General features: G+C 41.9%; 10 protein-coding genes across 10 annotated transcripts; 8 read left to right on the top strand and 2 right to left on the bottom strand.

The window, feature by feature from the left end:
- The first annotated feature begins 9398 nt into the window (after nucleotides 1-9398).
- On the top strand, nucleotides 9399-9827 carry LOC140162221 (late histone H2B.2.1-like). The gene has a single exon (XM_072185478.1). The coding sequence runs from the start codon at nucleotides 9445-9447 to the stop codon at nucleotides 9814-9816; it is 372 nt and encodes a 123-aa protein (XP_072041579.1). The 5' UTR covers nucleotides 9399-9444; the 3' UTR covers nucleotides 9817-9827.
- Nucleotides 9828-10555: 728 nt separating this feature from the next.
- LOC140162220 (histone H4) lies at nucleotides 10556-11207 on the top strand. Its single transcript, XM_072185477.1, has one exon. It carries the CDS (start codon nucleotides 10556-10558, stop codon nucleotides 10865-10867), a length of 312 nt encoding a protein of 103 aa, XP_072041578.1. The 3' UTR covers nucleotides 10868-11207.
- Nucleotides 11208-11372: 165 nt separating this feature from the next.
- On the top strand, nucleotides 11373-12404 carry LOC140162219 (histone H3, embryonic). Its single transcript, XM_072185476.1, has one exon. The coding sequence runs from the start codon at nucleotides 11527-11529 to the stop codon at nucleotides 11935-11937; it is 411 nt and encodes a 136-aa protein (XP_072041577.1). The 5' UTR covers nucleotides 11373-11526; the 3' UTR covers nucleotides 11938-12404.
- A 352-nt stretch (nucleotides 12405-12756) lies between these two features.
- On the top strand, nucleotides 12757-13546 carry LOC140162217 (uncharacterized). Its single transcript, XM_072185475.1, has one exon. The coding sequence runs from the start codon at nucleotides 12781-12783 to the stop codon at nucleotides 13396-13398; it is 618 nt and encodes a 205-aa protein (XP_072041576.1). The 5' UTR covers nucleotides 12757-12780; the 3' UTR covers nucleotides 13399-13546.
- Nucleotides 13547-13671: 125 nt separating this feature from the next.
- LOC140162216 (histone H2A-like) lies at nucleotides 13672-14740 on the bottom strand. The gene has a single exon (XM_072185474.1). It carries the CDS (start codon nucleotides 14363-14365, stop codon nucleotides 13991-13993), a length of 375 nt encoding a protein of 124 aa, XP_072041575.1. The 5' UTR covers nucleotides 14366-14740; the 3' UTR covers nucleotides 13672-13990.
- A 410-nt stretch (nucleotides 14741-15150) lies between these two features.
- LOC140162215 (late histone H2B.2.1-like) lies at nucleotides 15151-16109 on the top strand. Its single transcript, XM_072185473.1, has one exon. The coding sequence runs from the start codon at nucleotides 15727-15729 to the stop codon at nucleotides 16096-16098; it is 372 nt and encodes a 123-aa protein (XP_072041574.1). The 5' UTR covers nucleotides 15151-15726; the 3' UTR covers nucleotides 16099-16109.
- A 664-nt stretch (nucleotides 16110-16773) lies between these two features.
- LOC140162214 (histone H4) lies at nucleotides 16774-17268 on the top strand. Its single transcript, XM_072185472.1, has one exon. It carries the CDS (start codon nucleotides 16850-16852, stop codon nucleotides 17159-17161), a length of 312 nt encoding a protein of 103 aa, XP_072041573.1. The 5' UTR covers nucleotides 16774-16849; the 3' UTR covers nucleotides 17162-17268.
- A 402-nt stretch (nucleotides 17269-17670) lies between these two features.
- Nucleotides 17671-18329, top strand: LOC140162213 (histone H3, embryonic). Its single transcript, XM_072185470.1, has one exon. The coding sequence runs from the start codon at nucleotides 17826-17828 to the stop codon at nucleotides 18234-18236; it is 411 nt and encodes a 136-aa protein (XP_072041571.1). The 5' UTR covers nucleotides 17671-17825; the 3' UTR covers nucleotides 18237-18329.
- A 1336-nt stretch (nucleotides 18330-19665) lies between these two features.
- Nucleotides 19666-20433, top strand: LOC140161878 (uncharacterized). Its single transcript, XM_072185173.1, has one exon. The coding sequence runs from the start codon at nucleotides 19708-19710 to the stop codon at nucleotides 20431-20433; it is 726 nt and encodes a 241-aa protein (XP_072041274.1). The 5' UTR covers nucleotides 19666-19707.
- Nucleotides 20434-21205: 772 nt separating this feature from the next.
- Nucleotides 21206-21982, bottom strand: LOC140162212 (histone H2A-like). Its single transcript, XM_072185469.1, has one exon. The coding sequence runs from the start codon at nucleotides 21630-21632 to the stop codon at nucleotides 21258-21260; it is 375 nt and encodes a 124-aa protein (XP_072041570.1). The 5' UTR covers nucleotides 21633-21982; the 3' UTR covers nucleotides 21206-21257.
- Nucleotides 21983-23853: the final 1871 nt, after the last annotated feature.

Below are 23853 nucleotides of genomic sequence, written 5' to 3'. Positions count from 1 at the left end.
TTATCACAACGCTTCGGTGATAAGTGCTTTTATTATTCAATCAGATAGCAAAACTGTTAACAAATTTAAACATGTTATGTGGCTTACATTAAGGTATACATTGATTAAATACCGTGAATAGAATATTTATAACCATAATATGGTGTTATATATGAATGTTTAAAAAAAAAAAGACATACTATCATAAGAGATGGTACTTTAATATTATATCATCAATGGATGGCATGGTTTGTGAAAAAGTTGGAGAGTTGACCCTGTACACCGCATTCAGCAAATAAAAGATAAATAAACATGTCAGCAAGAGAACCAAGTGAATGCACGTGCTGACTGACTGAGAAAACACGATGTGTGTACAGATGATCAATATCCCCACATTGATCTAATCAGAACTTGTAATTAAACAAACAAAAACTAATTATGACAGATCTATATTTATAGAATGGTGAGCAGATCCCTTTGATGATATACATCCTATCAATCACATAAAAATTGATGTCAGACATTACTTATAGTAATGAGAAAGAAATGAATTGAGGGGAAGTATGTGGGACGACATTGACCCCTTGTGCACAACTTTGAGACTAGAACCCATCAAGGAATGGAAATCGACGGACTTGCACCTGCAGGAAGGAGCTGGGCAGGTCAGAGTGTGCACAAAGGACCAAATACCATTTCCACGTTATCACAACGCTTCGGTGATAAGTGCATTTATTGAAAATATAGTCAGATCACAAAATTGGAAACCATTAAAACATTTTATGGTAACACGATAAAGTATGAGTTGATTAAATACCGTGAATATAATAATTTATACCACTTAATATGATGTCGTAAAATAAGCAGCCAATGGTCTCCAGATCATAATGTCAAAAGCGATTGTTCAATATTGCATGCAATTATTACATATTATAACAATTATAATGGTTTAAAAAAAAACATGAGTAAAGTATCTTAATACACTAACATGATATTGTAATTAAAGCACCCAGTAATCTTCGAGAACAAAGATGGTACAACAGTACTAGATACTAGTGAGTTTCAAGACACAAAATTATTTACATCAATAATATGAAGGCAAGCAATATTTATAAAATGGTGAGCAGATCCCTTTGATGATATACATCCTATCAATCATATTTAAATTGATGACAGACATTACTTGTAGTAATGAAAAAAATGGATTGAGGGGAAGTATGGGGACGAATTGACCCCTTGTGCACAACTTTGAGACTAGAACCCAATAAGGAATGGAAAAACGAAGCACTTGCACCTGCAGGAAGGAGCTGGGCAGGTCATAGTGTGCACAAAGGACCAAATACCATTTCCACGTTATCACAACGCTTCGGTGATAAGTGCATTTATTGAAATTATATTCAGATCACAAAACTGGAAACCAATTAGAACATATTATGGTAACACGATTAAGTATGAGTTGATTAAATACCGTGAATATAATAATTTATACCACTTAATATAATGTCGTAAAATAAGCAGCCAATGGTCTCCAGAACATAATATCAAAAGCGATTGTTCAATATTACATGCAACTTTTACAGTATAATGAGAATATCAAGACTTGGGTCGATGCAGAAATTTAATTGTAGACCACAAGTATGAACAGCCGTGGATTCAGAGCAAGCCTCATATAAGAATTAAAAACAAATTATAAAGTTGAGTACAAAGTATGCATAACATATGGTGACGAGAAATGTTCAACCTGTATCATCAGATGAGGATGATATTATTTTATCAATGGAAGGTATTATCAGGTCAGGTGAACAAAAGCAGGCATGTATAAACATATCAATTGATTGATTGACTAGTGCGATTATGTACGGTTAATGGCTTGCAACTGGATTCACTGTGCTTGAAGTATGGTATTGATACCAAAGGAACAACAAAAACTAGCACATGAATAGGTGGTATAAAATCAGCCAAGGGTGAACAAAAGTGCAAGAAGACATATCAACCGTACATAAGGCACATAGCAACAATAATATTAAACATGATGAAAATAAATAAATAGATAACACTGGTAAGGCAACAAAGTGATTATACAAGTACAGTGTAAGATCAGCTTTACACTATAAACATGGGCGACTCTACCGTTCATGAAATATCATAAAAGTCTGAAAAGTCTGAAAAGTTAGTTTTGCTGTGACCGGCGATTTAACCGAGTTTTAATAGGTCTGAGTGATCCCGGATCAGATGAATGTGAGCCGAGCCATGTTTTATGACATATATTCGGCCATCCCAGGACCACGCTTTGTTTGTGCCTTTAAAGTCAGTTGCAGCTTTTAAGAGCATCAGGTTATCTTTAGTAAGATCTTCTTTAATGACTACTTTGGTTCCTTTCAGTTTACGTCTGGCTTTTACAACCTGGGTCTTGATGTCATGCCTTGTAAACTTACATATGATCGACTGTCTGCCGTCTTCAGTGGTAGGGCCGACTGGATGTGATCGGTCAATATCTTCATCATTTAGTTTGATCCCCAGTTGATCACTGGCCATCTGCTTGATAGTGATATTAGTATCTTTGGCCTCAGGTAGTCCAAATACCCTGATACTATTCCTTCTGGTATACTGTTCAAGATTGTTAATTTCTCTTGAGATTCTTCTTTTGTAATCGACAAGTTCGTCGATCTCTTTGCTGTGACTAGCCAGATCCTTGGCGTGCTGGTCTAATTTGGTGTTTAATTCCAAAATGTCACCGGTATTTATGTCAATAGCCTTGTTCAGTTTCTCCAAAGATGAGTTGATGTGTTTTGAGACAAGTTCGACGAATTCGGGACTGGTGAGTAAGTTATTGATTACCTTTTTAATTAAGTCTTCCGCCATGGTTGTAGGTTCAGGTAGAGGATTTTTGTTACCTTTAGTCAGGCTTAGCTTTGACTTGTCACTCATCGAGAAATTCAAGATGGCGGCAGATGAAAATGGCCGACTGGCTACCGGGATCCAGCACTTGTAGAACAGAATTGTAAAATCAGCAAAAAGTGGCTGTCATGTCCTTGATTTAAAGATGTCAGATGGTGGTAGGTGTCACATAGAAATTGATGGTACTATTTTCTCCCAACATATCAACATTAATTCCAGATTTTATTCCATATTTTTATGAGCCGATGTGAAGTGATGTGATGCACGTCACACCGGAAGTCAAAATAAAAGAGAGAGAGAGAGAAAATGTGTCTCTTTTATTTTTTTATTTTTCTTGTTGTATTTTTGTTTGTTTTTTTATTGCGGCAATTTTGTTAATAAATTTGCATGCGTTCAGTTTTCTTTTTTCTTTTTTTTTTTTTTTTTTTTTTTTTTTTTTTTTTTTTTGTATCTTCTTCAAAATAGATTTGTGATAAATTAATTAAATAATAATGATAACTTGGGAAATGTTTGAAAGCGTTCTATATGAATCAGCCCCACACAGGCAAGCGGGAAATTAATAGGCCGCCCTTTACGCAGGATCCGTTTTTGGATCCCTAATTTGCATACGAGTCGATATAAATACGACCGCGCGGCAACTTCCGCACGCCACGTCGTGAGTGAGTAAGCTGATCCTGGTAAGGCGTATACTCCCTGTTCTTCCATAGTATATGCAGTCGTTCCTGGTAAGCCGTATGCTCCCTGATTCTCTCATAGTATATGCAGTTTAAACAGTTTGTATGTAATTGTATACAATACACACACACATTTTAGCCACATCCGAATTTAAAATTTCAAACGGCTCTTTTCAGAGCCACCAGTTTTTCACGACCGCCGTATTAAAATTTAAAATTTCAAACGACTCTTTTCAGAGCCACCAGTTTCAAAATTATCTCGCCGTTTTCCACAAACTCGCCACATCTAAACACATTCAACAACCAGGGGAAATACTAAATAACTTACTAATTACTCCAGAAGGGGCGTTGTACTGGCTTGACCGGTTAACAAACTAGAGGAGATATCTAAAGTACTGTAATACTAACACTGTTCTAACTACTCCAAAAGGGGCGTTGTACTGGCTTGACCGGTTAACAAACTACAGGAGATTCTAAAGTACTGTAAGACTAACTACCCCAGGGGCGTTGTACTGGCTTGACCGGTTAACAAACTAGAGGCTATAATTAAGTACTGTAAATCTAACTCTTTCTAACTACTCCAGGGGCGTTGTACTGGCTTGACCGGTTAACAAACTACAGGAGACTTCTAAAGTACTGTAAGACTAACTACTCCAGGGGCGTTGTACTGGCTTGACCGGTTAACAAACTAAGGAGATATCAAAGTACCGTAAGACCAACTAAACAATTAATCTTTTAACATCCCCGTCATGCAAAACGAACACGAATGGGAAACAGTAACAAGAAGACACAGGAAGAGATCAACGAGCACCCTGGAAAAGGATCTCAACCTCAGCAACATAAGCAACACCAGCAGCAACGATACCAGCACACCAGCAAAACGATTAAAACGTACAGCACCACGGATAACACAGGAAATGGACACTCCCAATTGGAATACATACAAGATAGTACTAAACGAACAAGTCAACGCGGAAACACTAGCACTAGTAATTTTCGAGAAATCATATCCAAACCTCAATGTCAAAGTATTCAGATCGAGCACCGGGCAGCGACTTTTACGTCCAAAAGACACGACAGCAGCAATTACACTTCAGAACATGACAGCGCCAGGCACGAAACCAATACAACTACAGCGACTGCAAGACTCTCGTCAAGCAGTCCTGTGCAGAAGTACCAGTACACATCACAGAACAAGACATAATAGACATAATTCCAGAGGTCACGAAGGCGGAGCGTCTAACAGCCTACGACCAAAAAGCACGTATGAAATACAGCACAACATCAATGCGCGTCACATGGTCAAGCAGGACACTACCAGACACAGTCAAGACAACTTTTCTAGGAACTCTCGCGATCCGGCCTTGGACCCCAGCTCCTACCCGATGTTACCGATGCCAGCAGTACGGCCATTTAGCAAGGGAATGTACAACCAGGCAACAGAAATGCGGAATTTGCTCAGCCAATCACGAAACGAAGGTCTGTCTCCAGAAACGAGCGAACGGAGAAACAGTCCAACCGAAATGCGCAAACTGTCACGGACCACACGTTGCAGCATCGGCCACATGTCCAATTCGACGCAAAAGGGTAGAAGCAATGAAGCCAAAACCGGTCTCGCAGCGTTCACAACCAACACGAACTCGAACAACAGCAAAACAGACACAGTCAGCCAACAAAAATACGATCAAGGAAACACCAGTTCAAATAACCACCACAACAAAGACAGCCACTGTAAACAAACAACAACCGGCATCACGACCAGCGTGGGTAGAAGCTCTAGCCGGAACACGGACAATCCAACAGAACACACCGGTACAACCAGAACCAGCGAGCACCATTCCGGATACCGTGACAACAACGAACACGCAATCAACAGCACACAATGTCAAGCCAACACCAGTCAACAACAAACAAGACGACAGCGAGACAATGAGACAAATTTTACCAGCATGCAAGTCATTAGTACAGATATTCAACAACAAACAAGTCAGCACAAAAACAAAGACACTACTAAACTTCCTCAACATCACCATCCAGCTCCTCGAGGAGGAACTCGGACAAGTACAGTAAGAGACATCAACCTTATACACTTTAACTGCCAAGGAGCCAACGGAAAAATTAGCACAATTCAACATGCAATTTTTGACGGAAAATTCGACATCGTATGCCTACAAGACACTCGCCTTGAACCAAATAAGGATGACGCCTCGCGCTCTAAATTAAACATCGCAAATTTCGACATACATCATCACCCAAAATCTGAAAACTGTCATGGCATCTGGACAGGGATCCATCGGGATCTACCAAACGAAGATGTAAGTTCGCATTACAATTTTGGACCAAATACAGAACATATCAGTATCCGCGTTCATCTAAAATCTTCCAAATTTACTGTTCACAACATATATAGTTTAGACGGGAAACCTGACTTAAGTCAAGCTACCGCCGATCGGGAGTCATCTATTCTTTGCGGTGACTTTAATGCGCACCATCTTGTCTGGGGCCCGACCCAAGATCCTTTAGGGGAAAATCTACTTGAGCAAATCGAAACAGCAGCAAGTCATACAATACTAAACACAGGCGAACCAACACACATATCCGGCACAGGAATCGACATTACAATCGCTTCAAATAACATTGCTGCTAAATGTGAGTGGGGAATCCACCCATATCTAGTTAGTGATCACAATGCAATCCAGACAACCATTCGTAACATACCACTACCGCCTCCGGAATGCCTCAAATCCAGATGGCAACTGCACAAAGCTGACTGGTCGAGTTTTCACTCAATTATCGAAGAAACCATGTCAAATCAACATCCACCGACAGACAACCAAACACTTGAGGATATATGCCATCACATTACAAATATAATCAACACAGCAGCAATCAAGTCAATACCCAGAACAACAACAGGTCAGAAACCACACAACGCTTGGTACAGAAACGACGCCATGAAAATCACAAAAAATGAGGTTAACTACAGACTAAAACAATATAGGAAAACACCTACTGAAGACAACAAAAGTGAATTGACAAAAGCCATCAACATACATCGTCAAACATGCTTAGAAGCCAAAACAGATTCATGGATACAATGGACAGAAAAACTTAATAATCAAACAAACGCCAAAGACCTTTGGAAGCGCGTCAAAATGGTCAATGGCTCAAGAACAACAACAGCACGACACCCAGACCCAACAAACAAAGCTGAAGAACTGTGCAAAACGTTTGCCGCTCGATCCAGTTCAGACAACATCCCTGTTGATGTCCGACAGAAGCTTCAAGCCCTGGCAGGTGTTAGGCACAATCAGGCAGAAGAAGCAATCCACAAAGAACATCCGTGCGACACTCCTTTCACATTACATGAACTCAACAACGCAACTGAACACCGACAAGACACCAGCCCTGGAGAAGACCAAGTTTCTTTCTCTATGGTCAGACATGCGCCAGATTCACTGAAGACCTTCATACTTCATGTAATCAACCAGTCTTGGGATGAAATGACTCTACCTGAAACTTGGAAAAAGGCCAATATCACAGCAATACCAAAACCAGCACAAGACGCCTTTAGGCCAATCTCGCTGTTATCCTGCATCTGTAAGATCATGGAATCAATGGTTCTCCGACGAATCAACAGCACGGCTAGGGCTTTCCACCCAAACCTCTTAGGCTTTCGCCAAGGAGTTGGCACAGAAGACGCAATCGCATCCCTAATCAGTCACGTTTCTAGTGCAAAGAACGCAAAAACACACCGCAAAGTCACAGCAGTCTTTCTAGATCTCGAAAAAGCATTTGAACTCGCAAACAAAGACGCCATTATCCAAACTATGATCAACGCTGGTCTTGGAGGAAAACTTCTTGGGTGGTGCAGTGATTTTCTCACCAACAGGCAAGCAAGGGTCGAATTCCAAGGTGCATACTCACAATACCAAACATTCCACAACGGAACTCCACAAGACAGCCCGCTCAGCCCAACACTCTTCAATTTTCTAATTGATGACATTCTCAGAAACACAAAACTTCCACCAATGACACACATGTTTGCCTACGCTGACGACTTGGTTATAGTTTCTTCCAAGGACTCAATACACAATTGCCAGAAAACACTCAACTCGCTTAAGAACGTAACAGATACACTAGGTCTCAAATTCTCAACTACCAAAACAAAGGCTATGAGCTTCCGAAAAGGCATCCCGGACTCCCAACTAAAATTGAGCAATGAAGCCATTGAATGGGTCTCTGAATACAAGTATCTAGGTGTCATCATCGACAGAAACCTTAACTTCTCCAGTCACATCAAACACACAGCCAAAAGAGTTCGATGCCGTCTGAATGCTATGAGAGCAATAAGCGGCCTCCAAGGGGCAGCGAACTCCAAGGTCCTCAAAAAAGTCTATCAAGCAACTGTGCGCCCCATACTTGACTATGGCTGTGTGGCCGTGGCCTTTGCCCCAAAGACAACATACGAACAACTCGAAAAACTTCAGAATCAAGCTATACGTATCATCCTTGGTGTGCCACGCTGGTCTAGTATCGCTACATGCCAACTTGAAACAGACATCATGCCTCTCCAATTCCGACACGAAGCCCGCCAGGCAATCTTCGCTGATAAGGTTCGCCGCAACCCAAAACACGCAATTCACAAACAACTTACTTCAAGCTTAAACAAGTCCAGAGAAGTTTTCACCGACAACACATGGCTATACAAAACAGCCGACGCATGGCACCTCCATAACACAGCCGCCCAGCCACCAGTCACGGAAACCACGCATATTCCTGACCCCTGGTCACCTCCTCTTGCAGACATACGAGTACACCGTCCATATGATAACAAGTCAACTGCACCTCCCGAAGAAGTGTCAGAGGCCGCATACAAAAGCATCGCAGACGCAGAACAATCTACCAACACACCACCACTAGTTTACTACACAGACGGCTCAGTCAACGAAGATGGCACATGCGGATATGCTCTTGTAGCTCCACACATTACAAAATCTTTTAGAGCATCTGATGGCTGTTCAACAGTACAAACAGAACTCGCAGCCATTCGAGAAGCAATTCGCGATGCCAAAAGCAAACCAGAAACAAACATTATAATTCACACAGACAGCCAAGGCGCCATTGACAACATTCGCAAACCATATCGAGACAACATCGCCCTGAACAAAGACATTCAAACAGACCTACAAAACAGTAACAAAAACTTCATCATCAACTGGATCCCCAGTCACATTGGTATCCCTGGCAATGAAGACGCAGACGCCGCAGCAAAAGCCGGTACCGCCAAATCACAAACAGACTCCATCATACCACCAAGTCGCCGACAGGCAAGGTCCTCCATCCATGCCATAGCACACCAAAGATGGCAAGACCAAATACAATCATCTCAGTCAACGGCTGTCCACTGGAGATTTTCACTGCCAAATACAACAGGTGCCACGGCTGCCCTGAACACGCTACCCAGACGAACACAAATTGCTATCAACTCACTGAGAGTTAAAGCCAATTCCAGCAGAATGGTCTTTGATAAGAACAAAACCTGCGCCTACTGCGACCAAGACATAACATGCCAGTGCATTCACGATCTCACCGAATGTCCCAGAACAAGTAAACTTCGACAGAATCTCCTTGAACACTTAAAACCAGCAAACCATGTCTCGGACAAACAACATCTAGCAATCAACATACTAAGTTCACAAACCCTAAGACAATATCAGGAACTAAAAAACTACTCCATTTACAAACCACGTCCACAACAGTAAATTAATATAATTAACATTTAGCAATCCAGGGGTCAAGCAAAAGCAATGACCCAGCTCCGCATAAGGAGCAAACCAAACACACACACACACACTTCCGCAATCATTCTAGTGTCTGACTCTAGTGCGTAAACATGTCTCCCAAAGCAAGTGGTAAAGGTGCGAAGAAAGCAGGAAAGGCTCGGGGTCGCCCAGCCGGGGTTGCTGGTAAAAGACGTAGGCGCAGAAAGGAAAGCTACGGTATCTACATCTACAAGGTGTTGAAGCAGGTTCATCCAGACACTGGTATATCAAGCCGTGCCATGAGCATCATGAACAGTTTCGTCAACGACATCTTCGAGCGCATCGCCGGGGAAGCTTCTCGCCTAGCTAATTACAACAAGAAGTCCACGATCAGCAGCCGAGAGGTACAGACCGCTGTCCGCCTTCTTCTACCTGGAGAGCTGGCCAAACACGCTGTCAGCGAAGGCACAAAGGCTGTCACCAAATATACAACCTCCAAGTAAATGTGCTTTGCATAAAACAAACGGCTCTTTTCAGAGCCACCACAAGTTCCAAAAAGAGATATGATTATTGTGTTGTAAATATGTTAAGACTTTCATTGCTTTTATTCAATAAAACTAGTTCAAATATTCAATAAAACTATATAAAATCAGTAGACCAATACAAACATATTATTGATATAAAGATTGTGTAACGTTTAAACACTGGAAGATGAATTTGATGAATAGAGTGAAATATGTGAAAGAATTAATTGCACATCGTTGGTGACACAAAATCTGACATTAAGATGGGTATGAAACACCTCAGTTTGGGTAGGCGCTGCTCTTTACAAGTTGTTAGTAAGTGTTAATATCATTCAATGTATGTAGAGCATGAAAAAGTGCGTACTTAGTATATAAGACGCAAGTAAGTCGAAGAACAAGCCAAACCAAATGTCATAATTTAATTTATCTGCGACGATTTTTTTTTTTTCTTCTTCTTCTTCTTCTTCTTTTTCTTTTTTTATCTATCATTAGCATTACTTGTATTACTGTTAGTATTAATTCTCGTTTCGTTTATAATTCAGTGGACATATTACGAAGACACACTTGAGATCGGGTTTCGCCCTCTGCGACTCGCCCTCTACGACAGGTGAAGTTTTTCACTCACGTCCGCAATAGCTTGGTTTATGAAGCGCGAGGTGCAGTCGGAAGTTCATTCTGTTCTTGATCAGCAAACAGCAAGCACAAACAACCGATAACAATGTCTGGCCGTGGTAAAGGAGGAAAGGGACTTGGAAAAGGTGGCGCCAAACGTCATCGCAAGGTCTTGCGTGATAACATCCAGGGTATCACCAAACCAGCTATCCGCCGTTTGGCCCGTCGAGGTGGTGTGAAACGTATCTCTGGTCTTATCTATGAAGAGACCCGTGGTGTGTTGAAAGTCTTCCTCGAGAATGTCATCCGTGATGCAGTTACATATTGCGAGCATGCCAAGAGAAAGACGGTCACAGCAATGGACGTCGTCTACGCTCTGAAACGCCAAGGGCGTACCTTGTACGGATTCGGCGGTTAAACTCAAGAAACTACCGCTTCCCTAAAAACAAACGGCTCTTTTCAGAGCCACCATTACTTCCAAAAAGAGAAATGAAATTGTGTCTTATTAACTAAGTAAATATATAAATAAATGAATTCGTTAATAAATAGATAGATAGATAGTTAACTGAATACAGAGTAATAATTGAACATAACATAAGATAAGAAACAGAAACCGACAAAATAATAAGCTAGTTGTGTTATCCTTATATTTGCTGCACATTATATTCTTTAATAAAAAATAAAGTGCTGGCTGTTATATAATTATGAAATGAACATATGATAGATGGCGACTTTGATGAATTGTTTTACAAATTTGAGTACTTATCATGTTTACAATAATGTTGACACAAAGTCGGTGTAAACTTTGCTAATTTCTGTCATGAATATTGAATTGTGCCTAAATATCTGCCATGTTTATTGAAAATATAAAATAGCAATGCCAAATCTATCGTGCATGCATGCTGCGCGGCTCGTTGTCCAATCAGATGATCGATTCTGTCGTCCAATCAGGAACCGCGGTGAACCCACCAATGACCGAAGAGGTGCAAACTCTTCGCCCGGAAACCGACCGGTATATAAAGGGTCTCGTTTACGCTGAACTTTATTCAATATTCATTGATACGTTGAAACGAAATCATGGCTCGTACAAAGCAAACCGCACGTAAATCTACTGGAGGAAAGGCTCCACGCAAGCAGCTTGCCACCAAGGCAGCTCGCAAATCAGCACCAGCAACCGGCGGTGTGAAGAAACCACATCGTTACAGGCCAGGTACAGTGGCGCTTCGTGAGATCCGTCGCTACCAGAAGAGCACCGAGCTCCTCATCCGCAAGCTACCGTTCCAGCGGCTGGTCCGTGAAATCGCCCAAGACTTCAAGACGGAGCTGCGCTTCCAGAGTTCTGCCGTCATGGCCCTGCAGGAGGCAAGCGAAGCATACTTGGTTGGCCTCTTTGAAGATACCAACCTGTGTGCAATCCATGCCAAGCGTGTGACCATCATGCCGAAAGACATCCAGCTGGCACGCCGCATCCGTGGAGAGCGCGCATAAGCGGAAAAACTCTTCAAAATTCAAACGGCTCTTTTCAGAGCCACCACAACTTCAAAAAAGAGAGATGACAATGTGTTAGTAAAGTAATAGACATAAAGTAAATAGAAAAATAGAGTAAATAGAAAATCAAGTAAACAAATAAACGAATAATACAGATAAATATAGCAATATGGTAGAACATGGCGGTAAGACGGCATGGAATTTGAAAAATCACTTATTATACTAGGCCTATTACATTTCTGAAAGTACACACATGTCAATGTTGTGCTTATAAAATCAAAAGTTCCATACTAGAATAGTTGTCGGATGGGATGATGGGGAGATACATGTTGTGTTTTATACCATCTCCTTTGGGAACTCTAAATGCAGCATAGCGCATGGATTTGAAAACAATTTAAAGTTCCTCTGGTTGAATAAACTCGTGTTTTTTATTATGGTGAAGGGAGTATGTAACAGTTTTGTTTGACAGGGCAAACATCATAAAAATGTTGGGTCACATAGGTGTTATTTTAATACATGCACGACCAATCCGTTCTGTCATTAGCGAAAATAAACCGATGCATAGTCGCAAAGTGTAAAATAAGATTGTGCACATTTATCTCTAAACGTATCCGTCATTTGAAAGTAATCTGAAAGGTTTATTTGTGTAGAAATTGCATTTTTTTTTTTTTTTCAAGCACAGCTTGTGGGGAAATGCACCAAAAATGGCGCTGCACGAGATCACGAATCCGGCGATTTCACGCACGTCCGCAATGATGATATAGAAGTCGCATCGCAACAGCGTGTACTTTATTACTGTTGTTTCACTAGTTGAAAACGTGCAAGATACTCATATCGTCAACCATGGCTACTGCTCAGAAAACCAAGAAGGTCGCTAAGCCCCGTGCTCATCCACCATGTCCTGACATGGTCGTCGCCGCCGTCGGTGCTCTGAAAGAAAAGAAAGGGTCGTCTGTTTCAGCCATCAAGAAATACATCGCTGCAAACTACAAGTGCGACATTGAGAAGCTGAACTCGCACATCAACAAAGCCTTGAAGTCTTGTGTAACCAAGGGCAGCCTGGTCCAGGTAAAAGGACAGGGAGCCAGTGGTTCTTTCAAACTGGGAACCAAGAAAGCTGACGCAGAAAAGGAAAAGGCGATTAAGGCTAAAGCAGCAGCACGCAAGAAGGCAGCCGCCGAAAAGAAGAAGGAGAAAAGAGAGGCAGCGAAGGTCAAGAAAGCAGCTAAGCTGAAGGCAAAGAAGGAGGCAGCAAAGGCAAAGAAGACAGCAGCAACAAAGAAGACTGTCAAGAAGACGACAACGAAGAAGAAGTCTACAAAGAAAGCCGCTAAGAAAGTCACACCAAAGAAGACTGCAAAGCCAGCGAAGAAAACAGCGACAAAGAAGCCAGCAAAGAAAACACCTGTTAAGAAGAAGACTGCCACGAAGACAAAGAAGACAGCACCCAAGAAGAAGTAAACCTGTGTCACCGCAGTGTCAAAAACAAACGGCTCTTTTCAGAGCCACCACATTTTCCAAAATGAGATAATGGTCCTTTAAGTGTCAAAGCACTGTAGTAATAAAAACAAACGTAGATTAAATGAATGACAGTCAATATGTAAACAATATGTAATTATTAGGACAGGGGGAAAAAATGAAATGAAAGTGTTTAGCTTCATTCGTCTTGCAAAATATTGTAAGTAGCTAAAATGACGGACGCTGAATGTGTAAAAAGGAGAGTTTAAATAAAATGACAACAACTATGTGGCAAATACTTGATTTCTTCATACTGAACACAAATTGCTATATGATACAGTCATGTTCAAACAACACTAGATACAAAATCACAATACCGATAGGCATTATTAACTTTATACTGTGACGCGTGTAATATAATAGTAATGTTTGTTTATTTATTTATAAAGACTAGTTATTACTTATAGTATTAAAGACCTTACTTTTACTATCTTAATATTTATTTATATCTTGTATACAACACAATCATCTCTCTTTTTGGGAGTTTTGGTGGCTCTGAAAAGAGCCGTTTGTTTATGGGGAAAATGACAGAAGTCTATTTCGCCTTGGTGGTCTTCTTCGGTAGAAGTACAGCCTGGATGTTCGGGAGGACACCACCTTGTGCGATGGTGACACCGCTGAGTAGCTTGTTCAACTCTTCGTCGTTGCGGATGGCAAGTTGTAAGTGACGCGGGTTGATTCTTGTCTTCTTGTTGTCTCGGGCAGCATTACCGGCCAACTCCAGGATCTCAGCAGCCAGATACTCCATCACAGCAGCCAAATAAACTGGGGCACCAGCTCCCACACGCTCAGCATAGTTGCCTTTGCGCAAGAAACGGTGTACACGACCGACTGGAAACTGCAGTCCAGCTCTTGAAGATCGGCTCTTGGCCTTAGATCTTGCTTTTCCTCCTTTACCACGTCCAGACATGTTTAACAGATTTGTATAGCTTGCTAGGTCAGATCAAACTGAATGGCGAAACACATCCGCCGATCTGCTTATATACCACTTCGGGCGGATCCTGCCACATTGCACTCGCCCGGAAATCGACCAATCAGCTTGCGCCGTGCATTCGGCGCAGTGTTGTGTCCGCAAAGTTCAACAGTTATGGGGTTTTGTCTCTATGTGCCTGCATTCTCAAATCATTCGATTAAACCTGGCAAATATCAATTTTATGTAAACGCTATTTCTTCGCATCCTTGATCTTGATCCTACGTCCTTGATCCTTGATCTTTGCCTTCAAATCTACACCAAATTCACACCAAATCACTCTTTGTCACTATGGGAACTACAACGGGTTTAAAATAAAAGAGAGAGAGAGAAAATGTGTCTCTTTTATTTTTTTATTTTTCTTGTTGTATTTTTTTTTTTTTTATTGCGGCAATTTTGTTAATAAATTTGCATGCGTTCAGTTTTCTTTTTTTTTTTTTTTTTTTTTTTTTTTCCTTTTTTTTTTTTTTTTTGTATCTTCTTCAAAATAGATTTGTGATAAATTAATTAAATAATAATGATAACTTGGGAAATGTTTGAAAGCGTTCTATATGAATCAGCCCCACACAGGCAAGCGGGAAATTAATAGGCCGCCCTTTACGCAGGATCCGTTTTTGGATCCCTAATTTGCATACGAGTCGATATAAATACGACCGCGCGGCAACTTCCGAATCATTCAATCAATACACCGACTCGTCGTGAGGGGATGTCGGGAAGTGACTACGGTACGAGCACGTGAAGGTACAATAGAGGCAAGACCTATTGCGCTAAGAAGGTTAAGGATAGTGACGAGGGCGGCGACAGCTAGACGTTTGAATGTGCATACCGACGTGTCACTGCACATGAGCCTACCTGTTGTGTCGAAGCACCCAAGCTATTCCGAGCTTTCCAGCAGCATAAGGTCGAACCAAAGTTATACCGAATAGTAACATTATCCCATTATGGTTCGTTGTACTGGCTTGACCGGTTAACGGACTGGGGGAATAATTTACTATTCACAAGACTTGGCAGTTTGCTATAAGGGAACCGACGACTCGGACTAGTGCGAGCTAGTATAAAACCGATACGCGCCTTACATGGCTGTCACAGGGGCTACGCTGAAACACAAGTCTTCAAGAAGTCACTTCACCAGAGTGGGTCGGCTTATACAGCGACCAAAAGTTACCCAGTTCCTGTTCTTTTGAACAGATTTTTGCACCCAGAGGGACAAGCTTTTTTAAGCAGTGACCCTGCTCCTACGAGAGCGAACCTAACTAACTAACTTCCGCAATCATTCTAGTGTCTGACTCTAGTGCGTAAACATGTCTCCCAAAGCAAGTGGTAAAGGTGCGAAGAAAGCAGGAAAGGCTCGGGGTCGCCCAGCCGGGGTTGCTGGTAAAAGACGTAGGCGCAGAAAGGAAAGCTACGGTATCTACATCTACAAGGTGTTGAAGCAGGTTCATCCAGACACTGGTATATCAAGCCGTGCCATGAGCATCATGAACAGTTTCGTCAACGACATCTTCGAGCGCATCGCCGGGGAAGCTTCTCGCCTAGCTAATTACAACAAGAAGTCCACGATCAGCAGCCGAGAGGTACAGACCGCTGTCCGCCTTCTTCTACCTGGAGAGCTGGCCAAACACGCTGTCAGCGAAGGCACAAAGGCTGTCACCAAATATACAACCTCCAAGTAAATGTGCTTTGCATAAAACAAACGGCTCTTTTCAGAGCCACCACAAGTTCCAAAAAGAGATATGATTATTGTGTTGTAAATATGTTAAGACTTTCATTGCTTTTATTCAATAAAACTAGTTCAAATATTCAATAAAACTATATAAAATCAGTAGACCAATACAAACATATTATTGATATAAAGATTGTGTAACGTTTAAACACTGGAAGATGAATTTGATGAATAGAGTGAAATATGTGAAAGAATTAATTGCACATCGTTGGTGACACAAAATCTGACATTAAGATGGGTATGAAACACCTCAGTTTGGGTAGGCGCTGCTCTTTACAAGTTGTTAGTAAGTGTTAATATCATTCAATGTATGTAGAGCATGAAAAAGTGCGTACTTAGTATATAAGACGCAAGTAAGTCGAAGAACAAGCCAAACCAAATGTCATAATTTAATTTATCTGCGACGATTTTTTTTTTTTTTTCTTCTTCTTCTTCTTCTTCTTCTTCTTCTTCTTTTTCTTTTTTTATCTATCATTAGCATTACTTGTATTACTGTTAGTATTAATTCTCGTTTCGTTTATAATTCAGTGGACATATTACGAAGACACACTTGAGATCGGGTTTCGCCCTATGCGACTCGCCCTCTACGACAGGTGAAGTTTTTCACTCACGTCCGCAATAGCTTGGTTTATGAAGCGCGAGGTGCAGTCGGAAGTTCATTCTGTTCTTGATCAGCAAACAAGCACAAACAACCGATAACAATGTCTGGCCGTGGTAAAGGAGGAAAGGGACTTGGAAAAGGTGGCGCCAAACGTCATCGCAAGGTCTTGCGTGATAACATCCAGGGTATCACCAAACCAGCTATCCGCCGTTTGGCCCGTCGAGGTGGTGTGAAACGTATCTCTGGTCTTATCTATGAAGAGACCCGTGGTGTGTTGAAAGTCTTCCTCGAGAATGTCATCCGTGATGCAGTTACATATTGCGAGCATGCCAAGAGAAAGACGGTCACAGCAATGGACGTCGTCTACGCTCTGAAACGCCAAGGGCGTACCTTGTACGGATTCGGCGGTTAAACTCAATAAACTACCGCTTCCCTAAAAACAAACGGCTCTTTTCAGAGCCACCATTACTTCCAAAAAGAGAAATGAAATTGTGTCTTATTAACTAAGTAAATATATAAATAAATGAATTCGTTAATAAATAGATAGATAGATAGTTAACTGAATACAGAGTAATAATTGAACATAAGATAAGAAACAGAAACCGACAAAATAATAAGCTAGTTGTGTTATCCTTATATTTGCTGCACATTATATTCTTTAATAAAAAATAAAGTGCTGGCTGTTATATAATTATGAAATGAACATATGATAGATGGCGACTTTGATGAATTGTTTTTACAAATTTGAGTACTTATCATGTTTACAATAATGTTGACACAAAGTCGGTGTAATGTAAACTTTGCTAATTTCTGTCTGTCATGAATATTGAATTGTGCCTAAATATCTGCCATGTTTATTGAAAATATAAAATAGCAATGCCAAATCTATCGTGCATGCATGCTGCGCGGCTCGTTGTCCAATCAGATGATCGATTCTGTCGTCCAATCAGGAACCGCGGTGAACCCACCAATGACCGAAGAGGTGCAAACTCTTCGCCCGGAAACCGACCGGTATATAAAGGGTCTCGTTTACGCTGAACTTTATTCAATATTCATTGATACGTTGAAACGAAATCATGGCTCGTACAAAGCAAACCGCACGTAAATCTACTGGAGGAAAGGCTCCACGCAAGCAGCTTGCCACCAAGGCAGCTCGCAAATCAGCACCAGCAACCGGCGGTGTGAAGAAACCACATCGTTACAGGCCAGGTACAGTGGCGCTTCGTGAGATCCGTCGCTACCAGAAGAGCACCGAGCTCCTCATCCGCAAGCTACCGTTCCAGCGGCTGGTCCGTGAAATCGCCCAAGACTTCAAGACGGAGCTGCGCTTCCAGAGTTCTGCCGTCATGGCCCTGCAGGAGGCAAGCGAAGCATACTTGGTTGGCCTCTTTGAAGATACCAACCTGTGTGCAATCCATGCCAAGCGTGTGACCATCATGCCGAAAGACATCCAGCTGGCACGCCGCATCCGTGGAGAGCGCGCATAAGCGGAAAAACTCTTCAAAATTCAAACGGCTCTTTTCAGAGCCACCACAACTTCAAAAAAGAGAGATGACAATGTGTTAGTAAAGTAATAGACATAAAGTAAAAGAAAAATAGAAAATAGAGTAAATAGAAAATCAAGTAAACAAATAAACGAATAATACAGATAAATATAGCAATATGGTAGAACATGGCGGTAAGACGGCATGGAATTTGAAAAATCACTTATTATACTAGGCCTATTACATTTCTGAAAGTACACACATGTCAATGTTGTGCTTATAAAATCAAAAGTTCCATACTAGAATAGTTGTCGGATGGGATGATGGGGAGATACATGTTGTGTTTTATACCATCTCCTTGGGGAACTCTAAATGCAGCATAGCGCATGGATTTGAAAACAATTTAAAGTTCCTCTGGTTGAATAAACTCGTGTTTTTTATTATGGTGAAGGGAGTATGTAACAGTTTTGTTTGACAGGGCAAACATCATAAAAATGTTGGGTCACATAGGTGTTATTTTAATACATGCACGACCAATCCGTTCTGTCATTAGCGAAAATAAACCGATGCATAGTCGCAAAGTGTAAAATAAGATTGTGCACATTTATCTCTAAACGTATCCGTCATTTGAAAGTAATCTGAAAGGTTTATTTGTGTAGAAATTGCATTTTTTGGCTTGACATCAAGCACAGCTTGTGGGGAAATGAACCAAAAATGGCGCTGCACGAGATCACGGATCCGGCGATTTCACGCACGTCCGCAATGATGATATAGAAGTCGCATCGCAACAGCGTGTACTTTTTTGAATCCAAATCATCAGATCAGTCACCGACTCGTCGTGAGGGGATGTCGGGAAGTGACTACGGTACGAGCACGTGAAGGTACAATAGAGGCAAGACCTATTGCGCTAAGAAGGTTAAGGATAGTGACGAGGGCGGCGACAGCTAGACGTTTGAATGTGCATACCGACGTGTCACTGCACATGAGCCTACCTGTTGTGTCGAAGCACCCAAGCTATCCCGAGCTTTCCAGCAGCATAAGGTCGAACCAAAGTTATACCGAATAGTAACATTATCCCATTATGGTTCGTTGTACAGGCTTGACCGGTTAACGGACTGGGGAATAATTTACTATTCACAAGACTTGGCAGTTTGCTATAAGGGAACCGACGACTCGGACTAGTGCGAGCTAGTATAAAACCGATACGCGCCTTACATGGCTGCCACAGGGGCTACGTTGAAACACAAGTCTTCAAGACGTCACTTCAGATTGACCAACCAGAGTGGGTCGGCTTATACAGCGACCAAAAGTTACCCAGTTCCTGTTCTTTTGAACAGATTTTTGCACCCAGAGGGACAAGCTTTTTTAAGCAGTGACCCTGCTCCTACGAGAGCGAACCAAACGAACGAAGCGTGTACTTTATTACTGTTGTTTCACTAGTTGAAAAACGTGCAAGATACTCATATCGTCAACCATGGCTACTGCTCAGAAAACCAAGAAGGTCGCTAAGCCCCGTGCTCATCCACCATGTCCTGACATGGTCGTCGCCGCCGTCGGTGCTCTGAAAGAAAAGAAAGGGTCGTCTGTTTCAGCCATCAAGAAATACATCGCTGCAAACTACAAGTGCGACATTGAGAAGCTGAACTCGCACATCAACAAAGCCTTGAAGTCTTGTGTAACCAAGGGCAGCCTGGTCCAGGTAAAAGGACAGGGAGCCAGTGGTTCTTTCAAACTGGGAACCAAGAAAGCTGACGCAGAAAAGGAAAAGGCGATTAAGGCTAAAGCAGCAGCACGCAAGAAGGCAGCCGCCGAAAAGAAGAAGGAGAAAAGAGAGGCAGCGAAGGTCAAGAAAGCAGCTAAGCTGAAGGCAAAGAAGGAGGCAGCAAAGGCAAAGACGACAGGCAAAGAAAAGAAAGGGTCGTCTGTTTCAGCCATCAAGAAATACATCGCTGCAAACTACAAGTGCGACATTGAGAAGCTGAACTCGCACATCAACAAAGCCTTGAAGTCTTGTGTAACCATGGGCAGCCTGGTCCAGGTAAAAGGACAGGGAGCCAGTGGTTCTTTCAAACTGGGAACCAAGAAAGCTGACGCAGAAAAGGAAAAGGCGATTAAGGCTAAAGCAGCAGCAACGCAAGAAGGCAGCCGCCGAAAAGAAGAAGGAGAAAAGAGAGGCAGCGAAGGTCAAGAAAGCAGCTAAGCTGAAGGCAAAGAAGGAGGCAGCAAAGGCAAAGAAGACAGCAGCAACAAAGAAGACTGTCAAGAAGACGACAACGAAGAAGAAGTCTACAAAGAAAGCCGCTAAGAAAGTCACACACCAAAGAAGACTGCAAAGCCAGCGAAGAAAGCAGCGACAAAGAAGCCAGCAAAGAAAACACCTGTTAAGAAGAAGACTGCCACGAAGACAAAGAAGACAGCACCCAAGAAGAAGTAAACCTGTGTCACCGCAGTGTCAAAAACAAACGGCTCTTTTCAGAGCCACCACATTTTCCAAAATGAGATAATGGTCCTTTAAGTGTCAAAGCACTGTAGTAATGAAAACAAACGTAGATTAAATGAATGACAGTCAATATGTAAACAATATGTAATTATTAGGACAGGGGGAAAAATGAAATGAAAGTGTTTAGCTTCATTCGTCTTGCAAAATATTGTAAGTAGCTAAAATGACGGACGCTGAATGTGTAAAAAGGAGAGTTTAAATAAAATGACAACAACTATGTGGCAAATACTTGATTTCTTCATACTGAACACAAATTGCTATATGATACAGTCATGTTCAAACAACACTAGATACAAAATCACAATACCGATAGGCATAATTAACTTTATACTGTGACGCGTGTAATATAATAGTAATGTTTGTTTATTTATTTATAAAGACTAGTTATTACTTATAGTATTAAAGACCTTACTTTTACTATCTTAATATTTATTTATATCTTGTATACAACACAATCATCTCTCTTTTGGGAGTTTTGGTGGCTCTGAAAAGAGCCGTTTGTTTATGGGGAAAATGACAGAAGTCTATTTCGCCTTGGTGGTCTTCTTCGGTAGAAGTACAGCCTGGATGTTCGGGAGGACACCACCTTGTGCGATGGTGACACCGCTGAGTAGCTTGTTCAACTCTTCGTCGTTGCGGATGGCAAGTTGTAAGTGACGCGGGTTGATTCTTGTCTTCTTGTTGTCTCGGGCAGCATTACCGGCCAACTCCAGGATCTCAGCAGCCAGATACTCCATCACAGCAGCCAAATAAACTGGGGCACCAGCTCCCACACGCTCAGCATAGTTGCCTTTGCGCAAGAAACGGTGTACACGACCGACTGGAAACTGCAGTCCAGCTCTTGAAGATCGGCTCTTGGCCTTAGATCTTGCTTTTCCTCCTTTACCACGTCCAGACATGTTTAACAGATTTGTATAGCTTGCTAGGTCAGATCAAACTGAATGGCGAAACACATCCGCCGATCTGCTTATATACCACTTCGGGCGGATCCTGCCACATTGCACTCGCCCGGAAATCGACCAATCAGCTTGCGCCGTGCATTCGGCGCAGTGTTGTGTCCGCAAAGTTCAACAGTTATGGGGTTTTGTCTCTATGTGCCTGCATTCTCAAATCATTCGATTAAACCTGGCAAATATCAATTTTATGTAAACGCTATTTCTTCGCATCCTTGATCTTGATCCTACGTCCTTGATCCTTGATCTTTGCCTTCAAATCTACACCAAATTCACACCAAATCACTCTTTGTCACTATGGGAACTACAACGGGTTTAAAATAAAAAGAGAGAGAGAGAAAATGTAACTCTTTTCTTTTTTTTATTGCGGCAATTTTGTTAATAAATTTGCATGCGTTCAGTTTTCTTTTTTTTTTTTTTTTTTTTTTTTTTTTTTTTTTTTTTTTTTTTGTATCTTCTTCAAAATAGATTTGTGATAAATTAATTAAATAATAATGATAACTTGGGAAATGTTTGAAAGCGTTCTATATGAATCAGCCCCACACAGGCAAGCGGGAAATTAATAGGCCGCCCTTTACGCAGGATCCGTTTTTTGGATCCCTAATTTGCATACGAGTCGATATAAATACGACCGCGCGGCAACTACAGGAGACTTCTAAAGTACTGTAAGACTAACTACTCCAGGGGCGTTGTACTGGCTTGACCGGTTAACAAACTAAGGAGATATCAAAGTACCGTAAGACCAACTAAACAATTAATCTTTTAACATCCCCGTCATGCAAAACGAACACGAATGGGAAACAGTAACAAGAAGACACAGGAAGAGATCAACGAGCACCTGGAAAAGGATCTCAACCTCAGCAACATAAGCAACACCAGCAGCAACGATACCAGCACACCAGCAAAACGATTAAAACGTACAGCACCACGGATAACACAGGAAATGGACACTCCCAATTGGAATACATACAAGATAGTACTAAACGAACAAGTCAACGCGGAAACACTAGCACTAGTAATTTTCGAGAAATCATATCCAAACCTCAATGTCAAAGTATTCAGATCGATCACCGGGCAGCGACTTTTACGTCCAAAAGACACGACAGCAGCAATTACACTTCAGAACATGACAGCGCCAGGCACGAAACAAATACAACTACAGCGACTGCAAGACTCTCGTCAAGCAGTCCTGTGCAGAGTACCAGTACACATCACAGAACAAGACATAATAGACATAATTCCAGAGGTCACGAAGGCGGAGCGTCTAACAGCCTACGACCAAAAAGCACGTACGAAATACAGCACGACATCAATGCGCGTCACATGGTCAAGCAGGACACTACCAGACACAGTCAAGACAACATTTCTAGGAACTCTCGCGATCCGCCCTTGGACCCCAGCTCCTACCCGATGTTACCGATGCCAGCAGTACGGCCATTTAGCAAGGGAATGTACAACCAGGCAACAGAAATGCGGAATTTGCTCAGCCAATCACGAAACGAAGGTCTGTCTCCAGAAACGAGCGAACGGAGAAACAGTCCAACCGAAATGCGCAAACTGTCACGGACCACACGTTGCAGCATCGGCCACATGTCCAATTCGACGCAAAAGGGTAGAAGCAATGAAGCCAAAACCGGTCTCGCAGCGTTCACAACCAACACGAACTCGAACAACAGCAAAACAGACACAGTCAGCCAACAAAAATACGATCAAGGAAACACCAGTTCAAATAACCACCACAACAAAGACAGCCACTGTAAACAAACAACAACCGGCATCACGACCAGCGTGGGTAGAAGCTCTAGCCGGAACACGAACAATCCAACAGAACACATCGGTACGACCAGAACCAGCGAGCACCATTCCGGTTACCGTGACAACAACGAACACGCAAGCAACAGCACACAATGTCAAGCCAACACCAGTCAACAACAAACAAGACGACAACGAGACAATGAGACAAATTTTACCAGCATGCAAGTCATTAGTACAGATATTCAACAACAAACAAGTCAGCACAAAAACAAAGACACTACTGAACTTCCTCAACATCACCATCCAGCTCCTCGAGGAGGAACTCGGACAAGTACAGTAAGAGACATCAACCTTATACACTTTAACTGCCAAGGAGCCAACGGAAAACTTAGCACAATACAACATGCAATTT

Source organism: Amphiura filiformis, chromosome 10 (genome assembly GCF_039555335.1).
Source record: "Amphiura filiformis chromosome 10, Afil_fr2py, whole genome shotgun sequence".
NCBI classification, from domain to species: Eukaryota; Metazoa; Echinodermata; class Ophiuroidea; order Amphilepidida; family Amphiuridae; genus Amphiura; species Amphiura filiformis.
The sequence above is the reverse complement of the archived record's forward strand: the minus strand, read 5'-3'. Positions and strand labels throughout refer to the sequence as shown.

Coding starts and splice junctions, on each gene's coding strand:
- LOC140162221 (XM_072185478.1), top strand. CDS start 9,445: ATGTCTCCCAAAGCAAGTGGTAAAGGTGCGAAGAAAGCAGGAAAGGCT.
- LOC140162220 (XM_072185477.1), top strand. CDS start 10,556: ATGTCTGGCCGTGGTAAAGGAGGAAAGGGACTTGGAAAAGGTGGCGCC.
- LOC140162219 (XM_072185476.1), top strand. CDS start 11,527: ATGGCTCGTACAAAGCAAACCGCACGTAAATCTACTGGAGGAAAGGCT.
- LOC140162217 (XM_072185475.1), top strand. CDS start 12,781: ATGGCTACTGCTCAGAAAACCAAGAAGGTCGCTAAGCCCCGTGCTCAT.
- LOC140162216 (XM_072185474.1), bottom strand. CDS start 14,365: ATGTCTGGACGTGGTAAAGGAGGAAAAGCAAGATCTAAGGCCAAGAGC.
- LOC140162215 (XM_072185473.1), top strand. CDS start 15,727: ATGTCTCCCAAAGCAAGTGGTAAAGGTGCGAAGAAAGCAGGAAAGGCT.
- LOC140162214 (XM_072185472.1), top strand. CDS start 16,850: ATGTCTGGCCGTGGTAAAGGAGGAAAGGGACTTGGAAAAGGTGGCGCC.
- LOC140162213 (XM_072185470.1), top strand. CDS start 17,826: ATGGCTCGTACAAAGCAAACCGCACGTAAATCTACTGGAGGAAAGGCT.
- LOC140161878 (XM_072185173.1), top strand. CDS start 19,708: ATGGCTACTGCTCAGAAAACCAAGAAGGTCGCTAAGCCCCGTGCTCAT.
- LOC140162212 (XM_072185469.1), bottom strand. CDS start 21,632: ATGTCTGGACGTGGTAAAGGAGGAAAAGCAAGATCTAAGGCCAAGAGC.